Genomic DNA, 23,991 nt, shown 5'->3' on the forward strand with positions numbered 1-23,991 from the left:
CCAAATAAATGTCTAATGTAGAGTAACAATAAAAACATGACCAAATAATTGGAAAACTTATTGTACATGAAAACGTACATTTTCTGACATAGACATAAAGAAGACAGAATTTATTATAATATACAAATATATATTTCTTTTATTTAACAGATCAAGTTTATTAGTGTAGATATATTTCTACAATTAGATAAAGTGTGTGATAAATATGAGGAAAAAGAAGTAGTAAATAAAAAAAAAACTTTATTTGGGCAATTTAAGTTTTAACTTAATTATTACACGACCAATTTAATTTTATGAGTTATGTAATATTACATAGATTGTGTGAAAAATCATGTATATTTACAGTTGCAGTCATATAATTAAGTTACCTTAATTATACAATTTAAAGAAACTTGACATAATCCTGAAAAATAATTTTTTGGCATCAAACAGTATGCTGTTTTCACACACATATTATTCCTGAAGAACCTCCCTCTGACTGTTTTTTCTCCAGTTGAATTATTCTGATTGTTCAGAGCTGCAGCCAGACTGAGGGTAGAGAGGAGCAGTAGGCAGAGATCAGAGGTTCCCAGTCAGACACAGGTCCTCACATCTTCCATCCCATCACCATGAGGTTTGAGGAGATCCTGGACGATGTTGGCGGCTTCTCAAAATTCCAGTTCCTGCTGATGGTCATCCTGTGCCTCCCCCGTAGCATCCTCCCTCTCCACTTTCTCCTGCACAACTTTGTCTCTGCCACCCCTCCTCATCGCTGCTCTCTCAAGAGCCTGGAGCAAAGTGGTGGAGACAGCTGGGGCTCGGACCCCGAGGTATTAGCCCTGAGGATCCCCCGCCAGGACAACGGCTCCTTCAGCTCCTGCAGGATCTATGATCCCCCGATGACCGTTGACCTCGGCCAAGGAAACAAGACTGCACCTTGTCCCAATGGATGGGTCTATGACCAGTCCCAGTTCAGCTCCACAACTGCCACCGAGGTAAGGAGAAGCAACACCTGAACATTTAACCAGAAATGATGAGAAACAACAGGGACACTTTACAAGCACCTAAATACATGATACTGCTGAGCAAGTACAGAATGAAGTCATTTCTAATTCACAGTTGCTACACAGGTGTGTAGGGAACAAACTGCAGGAGGTCCTCAGTTTCCAACCGAGACAATTCAGGGAGATCCTGGATGGAGATGCATGTTAAACTGTGGGGACTATAGAGGGAACTGGAAGTGAACCATGAAACTAACCTTAGGTGTTTCCTGTACGTTTCATCTCTGTAGTGGGCATAATTCCCGAATTTACAATTTTGATTAGGTGGAAATAAGAATGCCAATACAGGAGGTCCTCGGTTTACATACGTTATTTCGCCATATCTTTGGAACTGATTACAGGCCGGTTCATGGTTTAACGTACAATGTTTCGTTGTTACTTCGGAACAGGTTCAATGGCACTAGTTGGTGAGCGGAGTGGATGAATACTGTATGTACAGTAGTCACGTGGCGCTATAAGACGGCTGTGTTTACATTTGCCGCCATATTGGATTATGCTACATTCACTAACTTCATTATGGCTCCTAAGCATAAATCAGACTTACAGTTTACATTTTGGTCGGTATTTTCCTACTGAGTTATGTTTCAGTGTGAGCTAATGACTGTTTTCGTTACTGTAATCTTACAAATATCTAACTGATTGATATCGTAATGCACGTAACAGCTTTTTTTACATTTTCACCGGAGTTTCAACTTACGGCGGAACTCTGATGTAAGTCGAGGACCTCCTGTATAAAAAGGGAAACCGCTACAAAATAGCTCCCCCATCAGCAAAATTCAAGATAATGAGAACCAGTGTTTCAGTCGTGGCTCTTTATTAATCGTCAAATTTACAATCTGAAAAAACACATTTACAAATAGAGGTAATAATCGCATAGGCGTTAAGAGCTGGTTGTTCCATCCTGATCTCTTGTTTCACATTGTAAAGTTTATCAGTGGAGAAAATCTGTGACTGAAATTCAACCATTTTTCATTAAAATGTTTAAATATAAAAAAAAACAACAAAAAAAGATTTTTTAAAAATTACTTTATTTTGCATCTCAGTACTTGGTTAGTCTCTTTGTAGTCATTTTGCATTTCAGAACCTGTTTCGCTTCTCGGTGGTAATGGATTTTCTAACAGGAAATACAGTGTTATGTTTTGCATCATATAGAATATTAAAAGGGTTGCAACTGTTCTAAAAAATCCCTCCATGACTGTAGTGTGTAAATTTACACAACCAGCTGAAAATACAGCATGCTGTGCACTACATTTACAGTGTGCCAAAACTAGCTCTCAGGACATAAATCCACTTCTTCTGATGTGAATTTAAAAACTATTGTTAAAATAATCCCACATTAAGCTTTAGACAAACATTTACACCTTTGTATAGGCGTACAGTTGGTACTGACAGGTGTCACCCATGCTGTCTTTTAACTAGGGCTGGGATTTAAAGCGTTAATTTTGATTAAGTAATTACAGAAAAAATAATGCATTAAAAAAATAACGCATTTAATGGTACCTTTCTCAGTTCTCTAATTTCTGGTGGTGGGAGTAATGAACATAAAGTCTTTTTTGCAGCTGCGAAGAAGATCCACAGGATGCACTGAGTGGTGTTAGCGCACAAGAAAGTTTGATGAACAGTGAAGGAAGATGAGACGACATTGAGCTTGTTCAGCGGAAAGTAGTAGAAAGTAGTAAATAAATTAACGCATTTAATTGTACCTTTCTCAGTTCCCTAATTTGTGGCACACTGGTACCACTGATGAACACTCCAGCCCAGTAGGTGGCGGTAATGAACTTAAACTCTGTCTGCAGCATGTGGTCTATGGTCTGCAGTGAAGAAGATACGCAGGAGTGACGTCAGTGCACGAGGAGGTTTGGTAAAAAGTGAAGGAAGACGAGAACACATTGTGCTTGTGGGGAGGAAAATTTCCTTTTAAAAGTCTTCCTGATGGCAGCTTGGATAAAAGCCTGGTTGTGTACAAATTGTACAACAAAGACTTTTCTGATCACTGCGTCACTTCAAGCCGACGGTATCACCTCAATGTAAAACATGTTGCTGTTAGCACCAGAGCTAACGTTAGCTACGAGTCATGCTAACGGTGTAGCCATCCCATAATAGACCACTTTAGAAGACACTGAAAGTGCTTTAGTTTACAAAAAGTCCTAAAATGTTGAATATAATCACTAGAATGTCATTTTGAGTTAGCAGTAATCTGTGAATGTAGCAGACAGATGAAAAATGCAGAAAAATAGAAATCAGGCGTGGCAATTTTCCGCCGTTTTGCGGAAATCCGCCGTTTTAATTTTCAAATTGATCATTTCTGTGAATCGTCCAAATCCGTTGAGAAAATTTTACGGGGGGTGAGGTATGTTTTTGTTACTCTTGCTCCCGGTTTTTGAGAAGCGCTCGGCGTTTCTCCCACAGCGTAACAGACAAAGAGAACCAGTCTAGCTCCTGCTGCATTGTAAAAGGCCTTGCGATTGGTCGAAATTGGTTAGCTGCCCACGATTGGACTAATCAAATTGCTCGATGCATTCTTTTGTTACAATTTATGGCGGCATGGTCGTGTTGGAATTTTGAGCTATTGGGATCGTTTTCGGTGGAATCATGAGGTTTTTATCGAAAGATGAAGAGTCATTGGTGCTAGAAATAGATAAAAGTGTCAAAAACAAGTTCCGATGGAATTGGCTTGAGAGAAAAGTGACGGTAAAGGGCAAAATGAATCCCTGATAGTGTTTAAAGAGTGTTCTGGAAATGTACAAAAAACTGACACAGCTGACTCCATAGACGAAACTGTGACATTAGAAGTGACTTTGTGACCAGTGTAGAACTCCAGTGTAAATAGTGTTAAAAGACCTATAGAACTGTAAAAATTGTAGGACTAAATGCAGTGAGACAACATTGAAGAAAAAGTAAGTTAACTTTTCATTAAATTAACTTATTCATTACAATCTAGTCTTCTGTAATTCTATGCATGTTTTTCATTCTAAATCACCTCTATTTTACTGAAAACCTCTCGGCTTCAGGGGGGCTGCGCCCCCCTGGACCCCCCCTGAAGATTGTATACCAAACATTTTCAGCTGAAATCAAAATTTGCTGTTGCCATGCCTGAGAAATGAAACAAACGTTTTTGTCGTTTTAAGTTTTTACAAAGAGGCGGAGCCTCGACAGAGTAATGACCACAAAAATATCTGTCTTTTAATAACTTAATAATAAACTTTTAGTTTATGAAAAAATGTTTTTGTTTATAAAAATTTATATTCCTAAAAAAAGAAACATCAAAATGACACCATTTATCAGACCCTGAAACAATGAAAACAGAGTGAATCTGTGGATTTTAAACTTTTTGAAAGTCCTTGAACTACTTATGCTTTTGTTATGTGCCATACAGTGGAAAACAACTAAATAAATCCAGGGTTTAAATCATCAAAATCACTTTTTTTTCTATATGTCCAATTTTAAATTATAAACATGTATATGTCTATTCATTGATTCAACTGTCAGCCACAATTTATTTGATTTGAAAATAATTATTGCATCAAATATTGCTATTACACAATGCGATTAATTGCAATTAATTACTTACAAAGCCTGTAATTAATGAGATTAATGTTTTTTAATCACATCCCACCACTAGCGGAAAGTTTTCTTTCCCAAAATCTTCCCGATGGTAGCTTGGATAAAGCGTGGTTGTGTGCAAATTGTGCAACAAAGAGTTTTCTGATCACCTCAATGTAATACATGTTGCTGATAGCACCAGCGCTAACGTAGCTACGACAGTCCTGGTACTGGCTAACGGTGTAGCCATCCCATAATTGACCACTTTCAAAGACACTGAAAGGGCTTGAGTTCACAAAAAGTCCTAAAATGTTGAATATAATCGCTGTAAGTGCACTTTAAGTTTGCAGTGAGTTTGGTTTGGTGGAACTCTACTGTTGATGCCATAACTTTAACGTACTTTTATGGATACATTTTCTACATTTACGAGGCAGGGGGATAACTGAACCTTCTTCCTTAATCGTTCCCACTTTAGTTTGTGTTGTGTGGTGTTTCAGAATTACTACACAGATGAGGAAATGAATATGAATTTTAAATAATTTCTAGATCTTGATAAGCTGTAAAATACTAAACTGTTCAGTTCCACATGACTAAATGTTGTGTTCCTTTGTAGGCACTCTGTGATCTGGAAGTTGTAATACACAAATGATAAAGTGTCAGGAAAGTTCTTCACTGGAGTCCTGACTTCTCCAAATTAATACTCAGAGTCATTTCTCAAGTCAAAGCAAAGTTTTACTTGTGGTAATGAGTCGACATGAACAGAACACAGTCTGGACAAGTGAGCGACGAAGGCGAGAAACAGTGTAGCTTCTATACAGTCACATAAGCATGAGGTACACATCTTGGTCTGTGTTATTTCCAGTTAGCTGCTGGTTAGCCCTTGGTAAAGGATACAATAATTTGATATTTTAGGGAAATGGCACACATGTGGCTCAATAGCGCCCCCTAGAATATGATAAAATTTCAGCCCCCGGACCGCGTTTCACCTACAGATACGAAATTCGGTACACAAATGTAACTCATCAGGACACACTAAAAAGGCTCTTGCACCAATACTCAAAATCCAACAGGAAGTCAGCCATTTTGAATTCTGATTCATATTTTGGACCATATTGTGTCATGTTTGGACATTTTTAAAAGCATTAAACTCAAACAGCGTGACCCCAAAAGAGCTCAAATGTGGCCAGGATGTCCACCAATCATGGGCGATCAAAAGTTATCAAAATGATCCACAAAAGTCTGAGGGCGTGGAAATGGAGACCAGCGGAATGCAGCCATTTTGGATGTCTCGCCATGAAACAGGAAGTGCTGTCTAACTAGCCTGTACATGCTGCAAACTGCCTCAGACTTTACATGTGTGATCACAGTCCAGCCCTCATCATATCCATAGGTCGATATACACCCTCAATTGCAGCACCACCTGGTGGACATGGGTGGGATAGCCAAGCTGCAAGGATGCGAAGACCTGACCAACGCTGCTTGCAGCTTTAATTATGTTATGATTTTACTGGTCCGGTCCACTTGAGATCAATGCGGCTGCTTAACTAGAATGAGTTTGACACCCCTGTAGTAGACAGATGAAAAATGCAGATAAATATAAATGAAACAAACACTTTTGTTGTTAAAGTTCACATATATATCTATTCATCGATTAAGCCATCAACCAAAATTTATTGGAATTCAAAAACTTTGCTTGCTTTGCGTATAATTAATTACACAGCCAGTAGTTAATTAGATAACCACCATTAGTTTTAACCCATCTGTCTCTGCAGTGGGATCTGGTGTGTGACAACAAGAAGCTGAATCAAGCTCTCGCTACTTACTTCTTTCTTGGTGTCACGTTCGGAGCCGTCGTGTTTGGACAGCTTTCCGACAAGTAAGTTGCTCAGGATTCGTCATATCTTAAGCCTTCACTGTCCACTTATACTGTGACCCTTAACAGAGGTAAACAATGGTATCAATAACTGTTTACCCCCCTTTTAACCTACTTATCAGCAGTCTGTAGCATTAGTTCCACTGAGTGGTGGAAGAAGTGAACAAATCCACATTAAAATCCATCAGGAAAGTTTGAAGTAAGTATCAAAAATAAAAGTAGTGTTATTATCATCGTAGTTTTTTATTGTTTATTTAACTCTGACCCATCAAAAAATAGCCAGAAAATTATGGGGTTTTTTTTGGAACTGAGATGTTTAATACCCCTTTTAACAAAATCCAAAAGAATAATTTTCCATATCATTTTGTTTACGATGTATTTTTTAAATCAAATTTGATCCATTGGGTGTTTTTGGCAACTTTTTGCTCACAACAATCTAAAGTAAAACTCTGCCTGCTCCAGTCTACTAATATGTCGTTGATGACATTTTCAATCTAATTGCTGTTTCTCTCTTCTTCCTCTAGTCTTTTTGACATTTAAAAATTGGTCAATATAGTTCAGCGATTATGATTTCAGAGGGACTGTTGTTGTAAAAATGCTCTAAATGCATTAGAAGATGGCATTTCATTCATTAATTAAGTTAATTAAGTCATCAAAATAGTGTGTGTTTGTATTTTTATAGGTATAATGTAGATTGTAATACAAAAATGCTACGTGATGATTCAGGATAAAGCATGTGATAAACCTGGAGTATCAAATTTGATTTGGATATTTTAACACAAGTTAATTAACGAGTTAATTTGGATGTTTTTTTACCCTTACTTCTTGAAAATTAGCAATGATTTGGATGATTTTATGAGAGTAGCCATTTAGAAAAGGGGCAAAATACGACTTCAGCTGCCTGTAGTGGAACGACGATCCACCAGGTGGCAGAATACATGTATGAGGTTATATACAATCTGCATTTAACCTGATGTATTTGGCATTTTTGGACACTTCTGTGCTTGTTTTTTTAATTCTGTTTTTCAGTCTTGAACAGCCTCAGTTTGTACTAACCGACCCACTGGCAGACTTTAATGACTATCGAGAAAATGAGGTCTTTAAAGTATAACATCTAACTGTGGAAGCTACAGGCATTGCAGTACCACCCTCTTCTCCTGTGATCCACTCTATATTTAGTAACTTTTGTCCAGGCAAAGTCAGCTGCTCCTCTGCTGATAAGAAATAAGCGCCTGCATGTGTGTGTGTGTTCTCATGACTTCAGTATTAAAAAACACCCAAAATATCAGTTCCCATAATACATCAGTGACTGCCAACAGAGAGCACTGTCTCCACATGACTGTATCTAGTCTAAATATTTCTGTTTACATCCCAGAATTTAGTCCTGTTGATCATGTTGGCGTTAAAATTTACCTCAGCAGCAATCATAGATGTTAAATATGTGTTTTTGTATTCATGCTTTGTTATTATTTTGTAGGTTTGGTCGTAAGTCGATGCTTCTCGTGGCTTTAATTGCCTCCACCATGCTGGGGACCACCTCAGCTTTCTCCACCTCCTACATCATGTTTGCCATCTCCAGAGCGCTGTGCGGCATGGCCCTCAGTGGACTGTCCATCATTGGCGTGGTCCTCGGTAAGAACACAATTCACAGAGAAAAACTTATCCTGTCGGTGTAAAAGCCATGGTTGCATAAAGTTTTTAAATTCTTGACAGTATAATTAATTGAAACCCTATTATGAATTAATTTCCTGTTTTTAAACTCAAATTTGGCAGCCTAAAAACACTTGGTAACATGTGAATCTCTACAGACACATCAGGACCGGCAAAAAATTTGATACTTTAGGGCAATTACATAGGTGTGAGCCAAAATTTCAAACATTTACTACAGTCAGTACGTGTCACTTACAGCTATGAAATTTGGTACACATATGTAACACATCAAGATGCACAAAAAAGTCTATTACAACCATGCCCAAAACTCAACAGGAAGTCAGCCATTTTGAATTATGGGTCATATTTTGGACGTTTTCAAAAGCTATATACTCAAACAGGGTAACTTTGAGACAGCTCAGTTTTGGCCAGGATGTACATCAGTCATGGGTGATTAAAAGTTATCAAAATGCTCCACAAAAGTCTGAGGACATGAAAATGGTGCCCCCCAGGATTTCGACGTTTTGCCATGAAACAGGAAGTACCGTGTAACTGACCTTTACATGCCTCAATCTGCCTCAAACTCTACATGTGTGATCAGAGTCCATTAACATACTGATGCAAACTGTAATGATGCTTCATAGGATAATTTACAAAGTCTTCAACTGCATTTTCTTCTTCCACTATCAGGAGAACACTGAAAAACAATGCTGTCTGATCATTCCAGTCTGTCACACTCTTCCTGTTCAGGCATCGAGTGGACGGATGTAAAGCACCGGACCTTCACCGGTACCATCATGAGTTTGTCGTGGAGCATGGGGAACATGCTTCTAGCCCTGCTGGCCTACTTCGTACGAGACTGGAGGCACCTGACACTGGTGGTGACAGCGCCCTGCATCGCTGCCATCATCTCCTGGTGGTAAGGTGGAAGAAGTAGTCTTTCCACTCTGTCAGCTAGCAGTAAACATCTGGTGTCTCTCTTTTAAAAAGTCAGGTTCCTCCGTCTGTCTTCAGGTGGTTGCCTGAGTCGGCCCGCTGGTTGCTAGTCAACGGCAAAACGGAGGAAGCCAAGAAGTATCTGGTCCAGTGTGCTAAAATGAATGGGAGGAGAGAATCTGCATACAAACTGGACCCTGAGGTACAGCTTACTGAGCAGCTTGAAGCCCAGAATGAAAATGAGTTCAATTACAATTCCTTATTTTGTCACATTGGCAAATAAGATGCAAAATGTGGAAGTCTGTTGGTCAACCTGTCTGCCTGAAAGTTCCAAAACCATAAATGAAACTCAAAATTTATTGTAGCTATCACAAATTACTGATGGAATTTTCAGAAATAGACATTGTACTATATAATAACAGATAATGCAGGCTATACAAAACATAGATACAAGATATGAATATGCCTAGATATTAAGAATATATGTTATCGTGGGAGAATATGGCACATTTAGTGAAATGTACAGTTGTAAATATTATCAATTGCACATTTCACACATTTAATCCATGGTAATATAGTTGTTAATACTGATTAAATTCCGACAGCACTGGACCATCCAGTGTTGCTAGATGACATTGTGGGTCCATGCTAAAAATGAGAATATGATAGGGAAAATTGAGAATATCAAACAACCTTTTTTCAGCCTGAAACTCCCTTCACCTTTCAGTTTCATTACCAGTCTGTAGAAAATTAGTAAGAAAAGCTTTCTGCTGGTATTTCAGGGGTCCTGGGAGATTAGAAAAGTAATCACAACAACAAGGCTGGGAAATGTTCCAGTATGCACCATTAAAACACAGCCTGATATATACGGAATGTTTCAGTTTCAAAAAGTTAAAACTTAATGAATAAACATAAAATGTTGATATGAAGATTTTTTAGGATACACACTGTGTGGAAACTAAACATGTAGCGGGGACACTGTTCAAGTGTAATTTCGTCTTACTGAATCGGTTGACAAACAAAGCTACCAATATAGGAAAGTCATTTTTTGGTGGCTTGCATAGTTCTGCTTTAAATGTGCTGTAGTTTTAAGGTTTGACTGTTGGGTTGTTTCAGGTTCTGGGGAAGGTGACGGTGGCTGAGGTGACTGAGAAAAACCACTCCTACCTGGATCTGGTCAGAACCCCTCAGATGAGGAGGATCACCCTCTGCTCCGGGTTGTTCTGGTACCGAACCATCCTTCTGAGAGGACTGCCTCCATGTTTCAGTGTTTTCATTCTGACTGTGTTGCTGTACCTCCAGGTTTGCTGTTGGCTTCCTGTACTATGGGATTAGTTTCAAGATCTCAGGCTTCGGCGTCAGCATCTACCTCACTCAGTTCATCTACGGTGCTGTAGAAACTCCCGCTAAGATCCTCACTTTCTTCGTCCTGGACTGGATCGGCCGGCGAAACAGCCAGGCGTGGTTTCTCATCACAACAGGAGCTTTGATTGGAATAAATGCAGCCATACCTTTAGGTTACACCACTTCCTGTCTTTGCAAACACGTACTAGTACATATAGTGCATCGGATGTTTTGAGGTCGCAGACTTGATAAATGTTGGTCTAGTTATCTGCAGAGATCTGAACTCTTCCACAGCTTTCATTTGCTTCTCTTTCAGAGTTCTCTGTGCTTCGAACCAGCATCGCAGTGGTGGCGAAGGGATTCTCAGAGGCGGCATTCACCACGGCATTCCTCTACTCAACGGAACTCTTCCCAACCATCCTTAGGTAAAACCCCAGAACCTAACACCACGAGGGTCAACCTGGAGCACCCTGACCTGATGCTGCTGTTACCTACAATGCATTCTTAACCCATAAGAATGGAAAAACCAGACCATTGGATTTGGGTCACTTTTGACCAGTATTATGCATCAAAAGGTGTCAGAGAATTACCGCCTCCAGCGGGCTGACTCCAACCTGGATCACAGAACTGAGAGGAGAGAAACAGATCAAACACAGACAAAGAGATTTCTTGTACAAGGGCACCCTGCTCAGCTCACGTTCTGAGGCAGAGACGCGCCGAGCAGTTCCTTATCCCTTTATTTATAATAAAGCATAGGTTACAGAACAGCAGAGAGTGGGGCGGTCCCACGCTCTGAGACAAAACATATGTGTGGTGTGAGAAGAAGAATTTTCTCGTGAGAATGAGAATGTTTAGCAGGTGAGGTGTATGTGTGTTGTGACTGTAAGCTGCATGTGTGGCAATGTGGTTACAACATACATTCTTGCGAGTGTACAGGCAAGTAGAAAACTACTGAAACTTAGCACAGAGGTATATGATCATGTGAACACTCAATTTTCTTCTAACATTCCCTCCTGTTGGTCATCATGATTATATGCATTAATTCAATATTAAAGAACACAAAATAACATGATAAGGTAAACAAGATAAAATAGGATAAGAGACAGAGAGAAGTAATGACATAGGAAGTTATCAAAATGTAACAACTCTAAAATAGTTTTCTGCTACATTGTCATTGGCCTAGTCACTAGAGTATTTACACAGAATCTTCTGCCTCGGTACCAGAATCCGTTGACGAGTCTGCACCTCCAGGTGCGTTATTGGTGTCATCCCGAGGCAGATGTTGATATTGAGAAAACAGAATATGCATTTGTACAGCAATAAGGCGAGTAATACAAGATTTGATGCATGGGATTACACAAGTAGTAAAAATGCAGAGTAAAACGAGAATTACAATTAAAGGCATTACTAAAGAGAGAATTTTCCCTCTCCAGTCTCCCCATGATAACCAATCCCAAAAACTCCATCCTTCTGCGAGGTCAACGTCATCCTTTTTCATTTCTGCTAGTAGGTCATTAAGATGATTTACTGTGTTGGAAATGTTACCAGCAATGTCAGGTATGTATGTGCAGCACTGATCACCTATAACGTGGCAGAGGCCTCCCTGTGAGGCTAAGAGGATGTCCAGTGCCATGCGGTGTTGTATTAGAGTGGCACGTACAGCTGCAACCCATGGAGTGAGTGCAGCAAAACCGTCTGACACAACAGAAGTTAGATTTTCCAATTGTACATGTAATTTGTCAATGTTATAAGCATTATTAATGGTTCCCCACCATGGCAACGATCCTCCTAAGAATTTAGTTCCTTCTGAGGTTAAACCAACATCACGCTTTGGTCTATAATGAGGATAGTGATGAGTGCTATACTTTAATTCATTATATACCTGAATTGTAGGTGTGAGATACACAAGAGTGCAGATTCCACTCCAGTGTGGTGGCAAGGCCTGCCATAGGCCTCCATCATCAGATGGACCGTACACTTGGGTACCATTCAGAGTTAATGGGTCAGTCACCTGCAGAGAATACATAGGGCGGTTTTGGCCTGAGGAGGCATCCGCGTTGGTTTCTTCACTAGCCTATAGTGCCAGACTTGTCAGTCTGTGTCCCCAGACGCATCAGGCTAGTCCTGCATACTGTCCAGTAGACTGCCCTATAGGAAACTCTAGTCTTGGTCACTATGTATCTCTTTGACTGCCTCTGTTATTAGTTTACAATGTGATAGATGTATCCAGGATGGTCTCTCTGCTATTTTGATTGCGGTTGGTGTTGTTAATAGTACTTGGTAGGGTCCCTCCCACCTGGGTGTGTTCAACAAGTCTCTCATCCAGTCTGCTAGATTATTTTCTCTTTCTGATTTCACTAAATCAGAGTTAAAAGCTGGCATGGGAAAAGGTCGTCCATACACTATTTCAAAAGGGATTAAACCTTTTTCTGTTTTAGTTATTCTCATCCACATTTTTACTAAGGATAAACAATCTGTCCATGGTCTCTTTGTTTCTTCTACTGCTTTTCTTAGCCTTTGTTTTATGGTGCCATTTGTTCTTTCCACCAGTCCTGCACTTTGTGGGTGATATGCACAGTGGTTTTTTAGAGACATTCCTAATGCTTCTGCTAGGTGCTGCACTGTTTCATTCACAAAGTGTGTGCCATTATCTGATCTAATTACTCGTGGTATGCAGTATGTTGGAATGTAATGTCCTGCTAGACATTTAGCCATGCTTAGAGCATCATTTTTCTTTAATGGGTAAATTTCAACCCATTTGTACAAAGCACATACAATGACTAATGCGTATTTTCCGTGTCTGGAGTCGCTTAATTCTATAAAATCCATATGTATGGTGTGAAATCATACACTTTGCGATGTGCTGTTTAGCTGAAATTTCAAAATTTTAAAATTTTTTTTTTTTTTTGTTACCATCCCTCCTGTTGAGACATGGTAACACCATGGCTCACCAAAGCTGCTGTGGCATGCAATGATTTAGGAAGGATAGATTTACTGTCAATATGCAAAATGTCATTTTTTGTGGTCTCCCCTCTTTTGTGCCAGGTTTTTTGTTCAGAAATGGGAGCAGATAGTTGAGCATCTTTCAACAGTTCACAATTCAGAGATGGGAAAAGAGCTATGTCATATAAGCGGCAGCTTTTGCAGCTAGATCAGCTTTGTTATTTCCTCTAGTAATGGAGGAATCATCATTTTGATGAGCAGCATATTTACACAAAGAAAGTGAGGTGGGTAGTGAAACTGCCTCTAAGAGTGTTAACATCATTCTACTGTGAGTGAGTGGCTTCCCAGTTGCTGTGGTTAAGCCACGTCGTGCCCAAACACGTGAGAAATGATGCACAGAGTCCAAAACATATTGACTATCAGTCCAAATGCAAATGTCTTTCCCTTCGGAGAGTTGACACGCTCGAGTGACAGCATGTAATTCAGCTGTTTGAGCTGAGAAAAAAGGAGGAAGTGAACCAGACTCAATAAGTGTGGTTTCTGTGGTTACTGCGTAGCCCACACGGTTCCTTCCTTTTTCATCTTTCTGTGCAGAGCCATCAACAAACAGGTGCTGTTGTTGAGGCCGTGGTGTTTTAAAAATGTCATCACGAGGCACAGTTTCATGCTCCACCTCAGTTTTACAGCAATGATGTGTTCCATCTAATGGAGTAGCAAGCATGCTCGCAACATTAACCTTTTTGCATTGAGTGTAGGAGATTTGAGGATTAGATAACAGAATGGAAATGAGGCTTAGCAGTCTTGTGTTTTTAATAAATGGTAATGGTGTCTGTAATAAGACTAAAGGAACATTGTGTTCAACTTTGATGTCTAATGTGTCAAAACAATATCAGAACTAGCTTCTATAGCTTCAGCTATAGCTGTGCATGCTTGCACGCAGGTAGGTAAGCCAGAAGCCACCACATCTAGTTTCTTAGAATAAAAGGCTAGAGGTCGGTGTCTCGCACCAAAAGGTTGGGTAAGTACAGCGGACATGAATCCCTGATGTGATGAAACAAATAGAGTAAATGGCATAGAATAATTTGGAAAAGCTAATACTGTGTCAGATTGTAAAAACACTTTTAACCTTATAAAACAGTCTGTTGTTTCTGGTGTCCACTGTATTTTATCTTTCATGGCCATCTGTTTCCCATGTATCAGGTTCTGTAGTGGCTGAGCATTCCTGGTGTAATCAGGAATCCATGTCCTGCAGTAGTTACACAGACCAAGGAGTGACATCATTTGCTGTTTGGTTTCAGGTCTAGGAGTGTCTAAGATGGCTGTCTTCCTAGTAGTAGCTAGAGCCTTGCCATTCTGGGAGAGGATATGGCCTAAATATACTACTTTAGTTTGGCAGAGTTGGATTTTTGTCTTACTGACCTTATGGCCCTCAGCATATAGGTGTCTTAACACTATCAAAGTATTCAGCTCACAATCCTGTTTGGTGTGTCCAGTTATCAGTATGTCGTCAACATATAGTAAATACTGGCCATTCGTTAAGGGTGAACACTTAGTCATAGAAGCACGTAGAGCTTGGGAATACAGAGTCGGGCTGTTTTTAAAGCCCTGTGGAAGCCTGGTGTAGGTGTACATTTGGCCACCATATTGAAATGCGAACAAATCTTGAGATTCTCTGTCGAGTGGTACAGAGAAAAAGGCGTTAGACAAGTCCACAACACTAAACCACTTGTCTTGGGAGTCTATGCTGTTCAAAAGAGTGTGTGGATTCGCGACTTCCACCGGTTCAGGTGCTACTATGGCATTTACTGCCCGTAAGTCCTGAACCATTCTCCATCTTCCATTTGCCTTTTTTACAGGAAAAATAGGAGTCTTGCAAATGGGTGTGTCTGTTTTCCTCAGTATTCCTGCTTTCAACATGTCCTCTATGACTGGTCCTATGCCCTCCTGTGCTTCCTGAGTCAGTGGATATTGTTTTAATTTTGGTCTGTCTGATTTGACTAATTTCACTTTTATAGGATCCTGATCCTTTATTAATCCAACATCTGTCGGGCTTGTAGACCATAATGCAGATGGTAACGTATCTAATAATTGCATATGTTCTAATGACAGTGCAAACTGTGGTTTTTCTAATAGTCAGTTCTTTTCATCTAGGTGTGTCTGTGGCGTGACTCCTACATACAGTCCCAAAACCTTTTTCCTAATTTGTGTGTTTTTGCCTGTACTCCAACCATCATCATCAGGTTTTGAATAGTCATCTCTTTCGGCTTTCTCCAACATAAAAGGCATGTTTCACCACTGGTGACTCTTAGCTTTTGTCAACGAGACATGTGCAGGTGTGATTTTGCTTATTGATTTTAGTTCCTGTCCCATTATTACTGAACAACAGGAATCGCCTGATGCCAGAACATACATAGCTTGGAGACAGATAGTGCGGCATTTTACTGCATGCACTCTCTTATCATATTGTTCATCTGGTCCAGGATCCTTTTTATATCGCAATGTGCAATGCAGGTCGGAGGGTGCCATGGAATCAATCACATCTGGACTCCGGGGAGTTTCTTCCAACTTGTCTTTTGCCATAGTTAGTAGGTGGCGAGATGTAGGCTCATCCACCAGGTCTAAACTCCAAAAGAAATGTGGACCACCTGCTCCTTCCACCAGACATGCAGTTTGTAGTGTAACTGCAGTCATTTTACCATCTTTGTCGGGGATAACTCCAATATTCAGTTTAACCATGGCATCTCGTCCTAATAGGTTTACTGGACAAGATGAATCCACTAATACTGACATTTTGGCGCTGTTGTTGCAGTCTGGATCTAAAATGGTGGCAGGATGTGTGGTTCTAAGAGGAGTCACATGTCCTGATGCAGATTTTACCCAAACTACATTGTTGGAGAGTCTCATCACAGGAAAAGTGTCTCTAAGAACTGTAGTACATGCTCCTGTGTCACATAAGCAGTTAAAAACTTTGCCATTTATCAAAATTGGTTTAGTGGGTGAGTCCTTATCATGCGCTGCTTTAACCATACTGAAAATATCAAGCTGGGTGTCAGTATCACTCTGTTCTCGCTCTTTCTGTATGTGACCTTGTGTGTGTGAGCTTGTTTGTGCAGCTGAGCTGGGCTGTGTTTTCTTATTTTCAAGTGTAGCTGCATTTTGCACAAGCTGCACTTCTTGTTCCCTATCTGAAACAGGTGTTACTACCTGTTTTCTGTCATCATCAGCCACTAGTCATACTTGTGTGGGTTTGTGTCTGCACTCTCTCGCGATGTGTCCTGGCTTGTGACAGATATAGCACAATTTTTGCTCACGATCTTTCTGTTGTTGATCTGAGTCTTCTGTGCGTGTCTGATAATGTCCACGCAAATGGCCTCTACCACGGCCTCTACCTCTTCTCCTAGGATAGTTCTGTCTGTGGCTGTAGGCTACAAGGTTTTCAGTTACATAAACTGAACTTTGGGTTTGTTTTCTTTTCTGTACCCCTTCAGCATGAGTAGCTTGGTTAACAGCCTGTGTTACTGAGCCTGTGTTTTGGTCTACCCAGTGTTTTTCCACATGGTATCTTAATGGTGGGAGTAATCCCTTTAAGAAATGCATTTTTAATTGCTGTTGATAAGGAGACTCCTCGGCTTCATCCTGCTGGATGCCTGAATTGGCTCTAAACACTCTTTCCAACCTGTGTCTATATTCTGCTGCCAATTCTCCTTCTTTTTGCTTGGTTTCTCCTATGGCCGCATAATCCACCCTCACTGGCCACTCGAGGCGAACCCTGTCTAAAAGGTCAGCTATTTGTCTGAGCATATCTGGGCTGTCATATGTTAGAGGGCTTCCTCTAGTGTCCAGTCCTATATAGTCTCCCCGTACTCTCCCCCAGTCTGAGGTCAGAACGTCCTGTAAACACTGTTGTAGTTCTGTACCATTTAATCTGTAGCTCACTCTAAGTCCTTGCATGCCATTGATAAATTCGTTCAGACCATCTTTTGGGTGTGGGAATACCCGATGTGGCTTTCTTTCTGTCATGATTACTCCAAGGTCTGTAAACCAGCATTGTTGGTTGTACGTCTACAATGGGTCCACCACGGTCGTCTTGCTCGCCCGTAGGTTGGCCAAACCTCGGGTTTGCAACTTCTATGAGTGGACATAGTGTCGATTTAGTGGGAGTCGGTCCGCAGTCATCGCAGTCCTCTATATCCTTGTCAATGTCATGTCCTGGTCTGAAACGGCGTACCGTTTGTTCTAAGTCATTGTGTGTGATATAGGTTAGGTTCTTTGAGTTTCTTTATTTTTCTTTTTCCTTTTCTCTCTCGCTCCTGTGCACGAGTTCTAGCTCGCTCCGTCAGCTCCCTCTGTTTTTCTCTGTCTCGTCTTGTTTTACTCCTCTGCTTGGACTTGACCTTGGCTCCTGTTTATCTGCAGCTTCATTTTCTTCTACTCTGGTTTGTGCTCTCTGCCTATTCACGGCTGTTTTCTTCATCTGTTTTCACTAGAGCTGCTGCGATTTTTATTGCCTTTTCCTTGTTTTCTTTTCCTGTCTCTGTTTACCCCTTCGCAGACATTCTTCTAACCATTTGTCACTTGCTTCATATTCTCTTTCTCTTCTGGCCTTCTCTTTTGCCTTCTGTTTGAGAAATTTCATTTTTCTTTTTTTTTTTTTTTTTTAATTGACTTGGAGACCTAGAACTTCTTTCGTGTCTAGTTTACCTGTAAAGTTATGTTTTGTCATCCATCTTATGCTTATCTGCCCTGCTCCTGGATGATTTATTGCCCATATTGGCTCCTGTTTTTTAGTGCACTGTAATTTAAACATTATTTCTTCCGCTCTGTCTCTGTCTATTTCTGTCTACAAATATTCGCCCGGTCGAATAGATAATTCCTATTTGCAATAGTAATGTTTCAGACTAGAACGGGGGGAGTCCAAAAATAATCAGTTTTTTCGTGATCTGATACAAAATGTACAATGACTAAGCTCATTGATTTTCCACTATGATGGTTCCTTTTAGGATGTCACAAACATGAGGTGAAATTGAGTGAAGTTCCTCCACCAAGCTTCTACAGTAACTAATTTACTGCGGGTAGAGCTTACTCAAAACACCGTTTGTACGTAATCCTAATTGGATAAAACAAAAAATTGAGATCGCAAACTCTCTAGAGTTTTTTAACTAGCGTATCTCAAACACAGAAATTCACATTCACACCTAATACCACTTTCTTTCTCTCCCTTAACGAGGATTTACCACCTCCAGTGGGTTTACCTCGGTGTAGGTACCTACGTGAAGTAATCCTACTTCACAGGAAAAGTAACTTACTGACTTTTCCAGGGATCCTTTCGAAATCCCTCTTGTGCACGGAATTTTAGCTACGGTTAAAATTCATAAACCCAGAGCTTTAGCTACGGTTAAAGCTCAAAACCCAGAATTTTAGCTACGGTTAAAATTCATAAACCCAGAACTTTAGCTACGGTTAAAGCTCGAAACCCAGAATTTTAGCTACGGTTAAAATTCATAAACCCAGAACTTTAGCTACGGTTAAAGCTCGAAACCCAGAATTTTAGCTACGGTTAAAATTCATAAACCCAGAACTTTAGCTACGGTTAAAGCTCGAAACCCAGAATTTTAGCTACGGTTAAAATTCATAAACCCAGAACTTTAGCTACGGTTAAAGCTCGAAACCCATTCACTCTCTTTGCGTGTGGATACTCACTCTCATTCTAGTGATCCGTTGTTCGAATGGAAAACCAGAGAATCACCGTGAGGGTTGGTTCTAACCCTGGCCCAGGTCCGAATTCACGTCCTGGGTCTTTTCAGACACCCTGGGTGACTGGCTGTCGACAGACTTCAGGTTAACCACTCAGCGGGATCTCAGGCTTCCCATCCGGCTCGAAGGACCAAGAATTATGTCAGAGAATTACCGCCTCCAGCGGGCTGACTCCAACCTGGATCACAGAACTGAGAGGAGAGAAACAGATCAAACACAGACAAAGAGATTTCTTGTACAAGGGCACCCTGCTCAGCTCACGTTCTGAGGCAGAGACGCGCCGAGCAGTTCCTTATCCCTTTATTTATAATAAAGCATAGGTTACAGAACAGCAGAGAGTGGGGCGGTCCCACGCTCTGAGACAAAACATATGTGTGGTGTGAGAAGAAGAATTTTCTCGTGAGAATGAGAATGTTTAGCAGGTGAGGTGTATGTGTGTTGTGACTGTAAGCTGCATGTGTGGCAATGTGGTTACAACATACATTCTTGCGAGTGTACAGGCAAGTAGAAAACTACTGAAACTTAGCACAGAGGTATATGATCATGTGAACACTCAATTTTCTTCTAACGTCAGGGGTGTCCAACATGAGGCCCGTGGGCCAAAAGCGGCCCTCCAGAGGGTCCAATCCAGCCCTCAAAGTGTAAAAATTCCAGAGAAGACATTAACTGCAGACTGTAAATTAGTAAAACTATAAATTTAAAATAGAGACTATGTCTCTCAGCTGGCCTGGGAATGCCTTGGGGTCCCCCGGGAGGAGCTAGATGATGTGGCCGGGGAGAGGGAGGTCTGGGCTTCCCTCCTAAAGCTGCTGCCCCCGCGACCCGACCCGGACCAGCGGTAGAAGATGGATGGATGGATAAATTTAAAATCATTTCTAGACCATGACAAGTTGTTTTGATCAGAAAGTAAAATACTAGATTGTTCATTGTTCTTTTGTCATTTTGTGTCTCTTTTTTGTAATATTTTGTCTTGTTTTCGGTGTCCTTTCTGTCTCGCTTGTGGTTTTTGTCTTATTTTTGTCATTTTGTGTTTTGCTTTATTCGTTGTTTTGTGTACTGTTTTTGTTGTTTTGTGTTTTTTTGTCACTTTGTAAGTTTTGTTTCGTGTCGTTTATCAAATTTTTTTGTCATTTTGTGTTTCATTTTTTGTCACTGAAACTTTTTCTGCCTAACTTTTTGTCTCATTTTTGGCATTTTGTGTCTCATTTTTGTAATATTTTGTCTTATTTTTATTGTTCTTGTCAAGTTTTTTGTCTGACTTGTTGTTCATCTCATTTTGTGCTTTGCTTTATTTGTTGTTTTTGTCTCATTTTTGTCATTTGTCCATTTTTTTGTTGCTTTGTAACTTTGTTGTTATTTTTTTGCCTCTTTTTTGTTTTGTCTTTTGTCGTTTGTCAAATTTTTTGTCATTTTGTGTCTCATTTTTGTAATATTTTGTCTTGTTTTTGTTGTTTTTTGTCTGACTTCTGTCGTTCGTCTCATGTTTTTGTCGTTTCGTTTTTCACTTTTGTCATTTTTTTATCTCATATTTTGTAACTATGTAACTTTTTTGTCTAATTTTTTGTCTCATTTTTGTCATTTTGTGTCTCATTTTTGGAATATTTTGTCTTATTTTTTATTGTTTTTGTCAATTTTTTTGTCTGACTTTTGTCGTTCGTCTCATGGTTTTGTCATTTTGTTTCTCGTTTTTGTCATTTTGTGTTTCCTTTTCATCTCGCTCGTGGTTTTTTGTCTTATTTTTGTCATTTAGTGTTTTGCTTTATTCATTGCTTTGCATGCCTTTTTGTTTTTTTTGTCTCGTTTTTGTCATTTATCCATTTTTTTGGTCACTTTGTAATATGTCTAATTTTTTGTCTCTTTTTTGTTTTGTTTCGTGTTTGTCAAATTTTTTGTCATTTTGTGTCTCATCTTTGGAATATTTTGTCTTATTTTTTATTGTTTTTGTCAATTTTTTTATCTGACTTTTGTCGTTCGTCTCATGGTTTTGTCATTTTGTTTCTCATTTTTGTCATTTTGTGTTTCCTTTTCATCTCGCTCGTGGTTTTTTGTCTTATTTTTGTCATTTAGTGTTTTGCTTTATTCATTGCTTTGCATGCCTTTTTGTTTTTTTGTCTCGTTTTTGTCATTTATCCATTTTTTTGGTCACTTTGTAATATGTCTAATTTTTTGTCTCTTTTTTGTTTTGTTTCGTGTTTGTCAAATTTTTGTCATTTTGTGTCTCATCTTTGGAATATTTTGTCTTATTTTTTATTGTTTTTGTCAAGTTTTTTATCTGACTTTTGTCGTTCGTCTCATGGTTTTGTCATTTTGTTTCTCGTTTTTGTCATTTTGTGTTTCCTTTTTATCTCACTCGTGGTTTTTTTGTCTTATTTTTGTCATTTTGTGTTTTGCTTTATTCATTGCTTTGCATGCCTTTTTGTTTTTTTGTCTCGTTTTTGTCATTTATCCATTTTTTGTTGCTTTGTAACTTTGTTGTTATTTTTTTGCCTCTTTTTTGTTTTGTCTTTTGTCGTTTGTCAAATTTTTTTGTCATTTTGTGTCTCATTTTTGTAATATTTTGCCTTGTTTTTGTTGTTTTTTGTCTGACTTCTGTCGTTCGTCTCATGTTTTTGTCGTTTCGTTTTTCACTTTTGTCATTTTTTATCTCATATTTTGTAACTATGTAACTTTTTTGTCTAATTTTTTGTCTCATTTTTGTCATTTTGTGTCTCATTTTTGGAATATTTTGTCTTATTTTTTATTGTTTTTGTCAATTTTTTTATCTGACTTTTGTCGTTCGTCTCATGGTTTTGTCATTTTGTTTCTCATTTTTGTCATTTTGTGTTTCCTTTTCATCTCGCTCGTGGTTTTTTGTCTTATTTTTGTCATTTAGTGTTTTGCTTTATTCATTGCTTTGCATGCCTTTTTGTTTTTTTTGTCTCGTTTTTGTCATTTATCCATTTTTTTGGTCACTTTGTAATATGTCTAATTTTTTGTCTCTTTTTTGTTTTGTTTCGTGTTTGTCAAATTTTTGTCATTTTGTGTCTCATCTTTGGAATATTTTGTCTTATTTTTTATTGTTTTTGTCAAGTTTTTTATCTGACTTTTGTCGTTCGTCTCATGGTTTTGTCATTTTGTTTCTCGTTTTTGTCATTTTGTGTTTCCTTTTTATCTCACTCGTGGTTTTTTTGTCTTATTTTTGTCATTTTGTGTTTTGCTTTATTCATTGCTTTGCATGCCTTTTTGTTTTTTTTGTCTCGTTTTTGTCATTTATCCATTTTTTTGGTCGCTTTGTAATATGGCTAATTTTTTGTCTCTTTTTTGTTTTGTTTCATGTTTTTTGTCAAATTTTTTGTCATTTTGTGTCTCATCTTTGTAATATTAGCCATATTTGTTTTGTTGTTTTTTGTCTGACTTTTGTCGTTTGTCTCATGTTTTTGTCGTGTTCTTTCCCGTTTTTGGCATCTTGTTTCTTGTTTTTGTCGTTTTGCGTTTCCTTTTGTCTCGCTTGTGTTTTTTGTCTCATTTTTGTCATTTAGTGTTTTGCTTTATTCGTTGTTTTGTCGTTTTGTTGGACAGGCAGTGTGGTCTGGGCTACACTTCCTGTGTCTGTCGGATCGGGAGTTCCCTGGCTCCCATGATCATGCTCCTGGAGGACGTCTGGCTTCCTCTGCCGCCTCTCATCTTTGCCGGGACTGGGATTGTCAGCGGCAGCTTGGTCTTCCTCCTCCCAGAGACGCTCAATGTCCGTCTGCCTGAAAACATCTTAGACGTGGAAGAAGGAAGGTAAAGTACGTCTCAGGGATCTTTATTCTGAGCACACAACAAAGTACAAACATGTTCAGACCAGTCACTAATATTGTCATGAATAAAACTTGATCTATTTCTGGTAACAGGCACAGGGAGAACGATGCAAATGGAGGAGCAAATATTGAGCTGAAGAACATTAATTGTGAAGACTCATCTCAGGAGAAGTGATCAGCAGAGGAGATGTTCTTCAGATGGATTAGGGCTTTCATATCATCATGTAGATCACCAGATGTTTAAATCATGTCTTCAGGACAACAGACAACTCTGAGTGTTTTGATTAACGCAGCTTTTAAACTGTTTTTAAAGTCAGATTTTCTTTCATAGGAATTTTGGACAAACCTTTTGCCATTTGAGGCAAAATAAAAACCAATAAATTCCCCATTTTACACAGAATACAGCAGAAAAAGGAAAAATGCAGAGACTGGAAGACACTTATCTGAAATGTACTTTATTATCCTACATATAAAAATAAAATTACAACAAAATGCTTCCCGAGTTCTTTGTGCTCTGATTGGAGATCTTTATTTTAATATATATTGTCACATTAACTTTTGGTTAAACATATAGAAGTAAAGCCTTCAAGATAAAGCTGAAACTCCATCACTGAATATATCAAAGATTAGCCAAATGACTGATCTCAAATGAGGATGAGAATATCATTAGCTTTGCAGGATTTTGGTAATACTTTATGATCAAAATGACAAAGTCAGACAAAAAAAGACAAAAAACCAACAAAAACAAGAAAAGATATGACAAAAATGAGACACAAAATGACAAAAATGAGAAAAAATTACAAAAGCGAGAAACAATGACAAAAAAACACAACCGAGGAAAAAAAACACAAAACAACAAAAATGAGACACAAAATGACAAAAGTGGGACAAAAAAATTACACAAATGGCACAATGAGACCAAAAATGACAAAAGCGAGGAACAAAATGACAAAAAAATAGACAACACAAGCGAGGAAAAAAAAACACAAAACAACAAAAATGATACACAAAACAACGAATAAAGCAAAACACAAAATGACAAAAATAAGACAAAAAACAAGTGAGACAAAAAGGAAGCAAAATGACAAAAATATGAGATGAACGACAAAAGTTAGACAAAAAAATT

General features: G+C 38.9%; 1 protein-coding gene across 3 annotated transcripts; it reads left to right on the forward strand.

Moving 5' to 3' along the window:
- Positions 1-513: 513 nt before the first annotated feature.
- Positions 514-23,770, forward strand: slc22a7a (solute carrier family 22 member 7a). Of its 3 annotated transcripts, none has more exons than XM_055010016.1 (10): positions 514-974; positions 6,356-6,459; positions 7,934-8,088; positions 8,857-9,025; positions 9,121-9,244; positions 10,159-10,268; positions 10,345-10,559; positions 10,703-10,811; positions 22,642-22,853; positions 22,959-23,770. In XM_055010016.1, the coding sequence occupies exons 1-9, from the start codon at positions 609-611 to the stop codon at positions 22,850-22,852; spliced, it is 1,563 nt and encodes a 520-aa protein (XP_054865991.1). In that variant the 5' UTR covers positions 514-608; the 3' UTR covers position 22,853; positions 22,959-23,770. The 3 variants fall into 3 exon arrangements, with proteins under 3 accessions (XP_054865991.1, XP_023152443.2, XP_054865992.1); XM_023296675.3 differs by having other exon boundaries at positions 22,642-22,848; XM_055010017.1 differs by lacking the exon at positions 6,356-6,459 and having other exon boundaries at positions 786-974; positions 22,642-22,848.
- Positions 23,771-23,991: the final 221 nt, after the last annotated feature.

This window comes from Amphiprion ocellaris, chromosome 4, assembly GCF_022539595.1.
Source record: "Amphiprion ocellaris isolate individual 3 ecotype Okinawa chromosome 4, ASM2253959v1, whole genome shotgun sequence".
Taxonomy (NCBI): Eukaryota; Metazoa; Chordata; class Actinopteri; family Pomacentridae; genus Amphiprion; species Amphiprion ocellaris.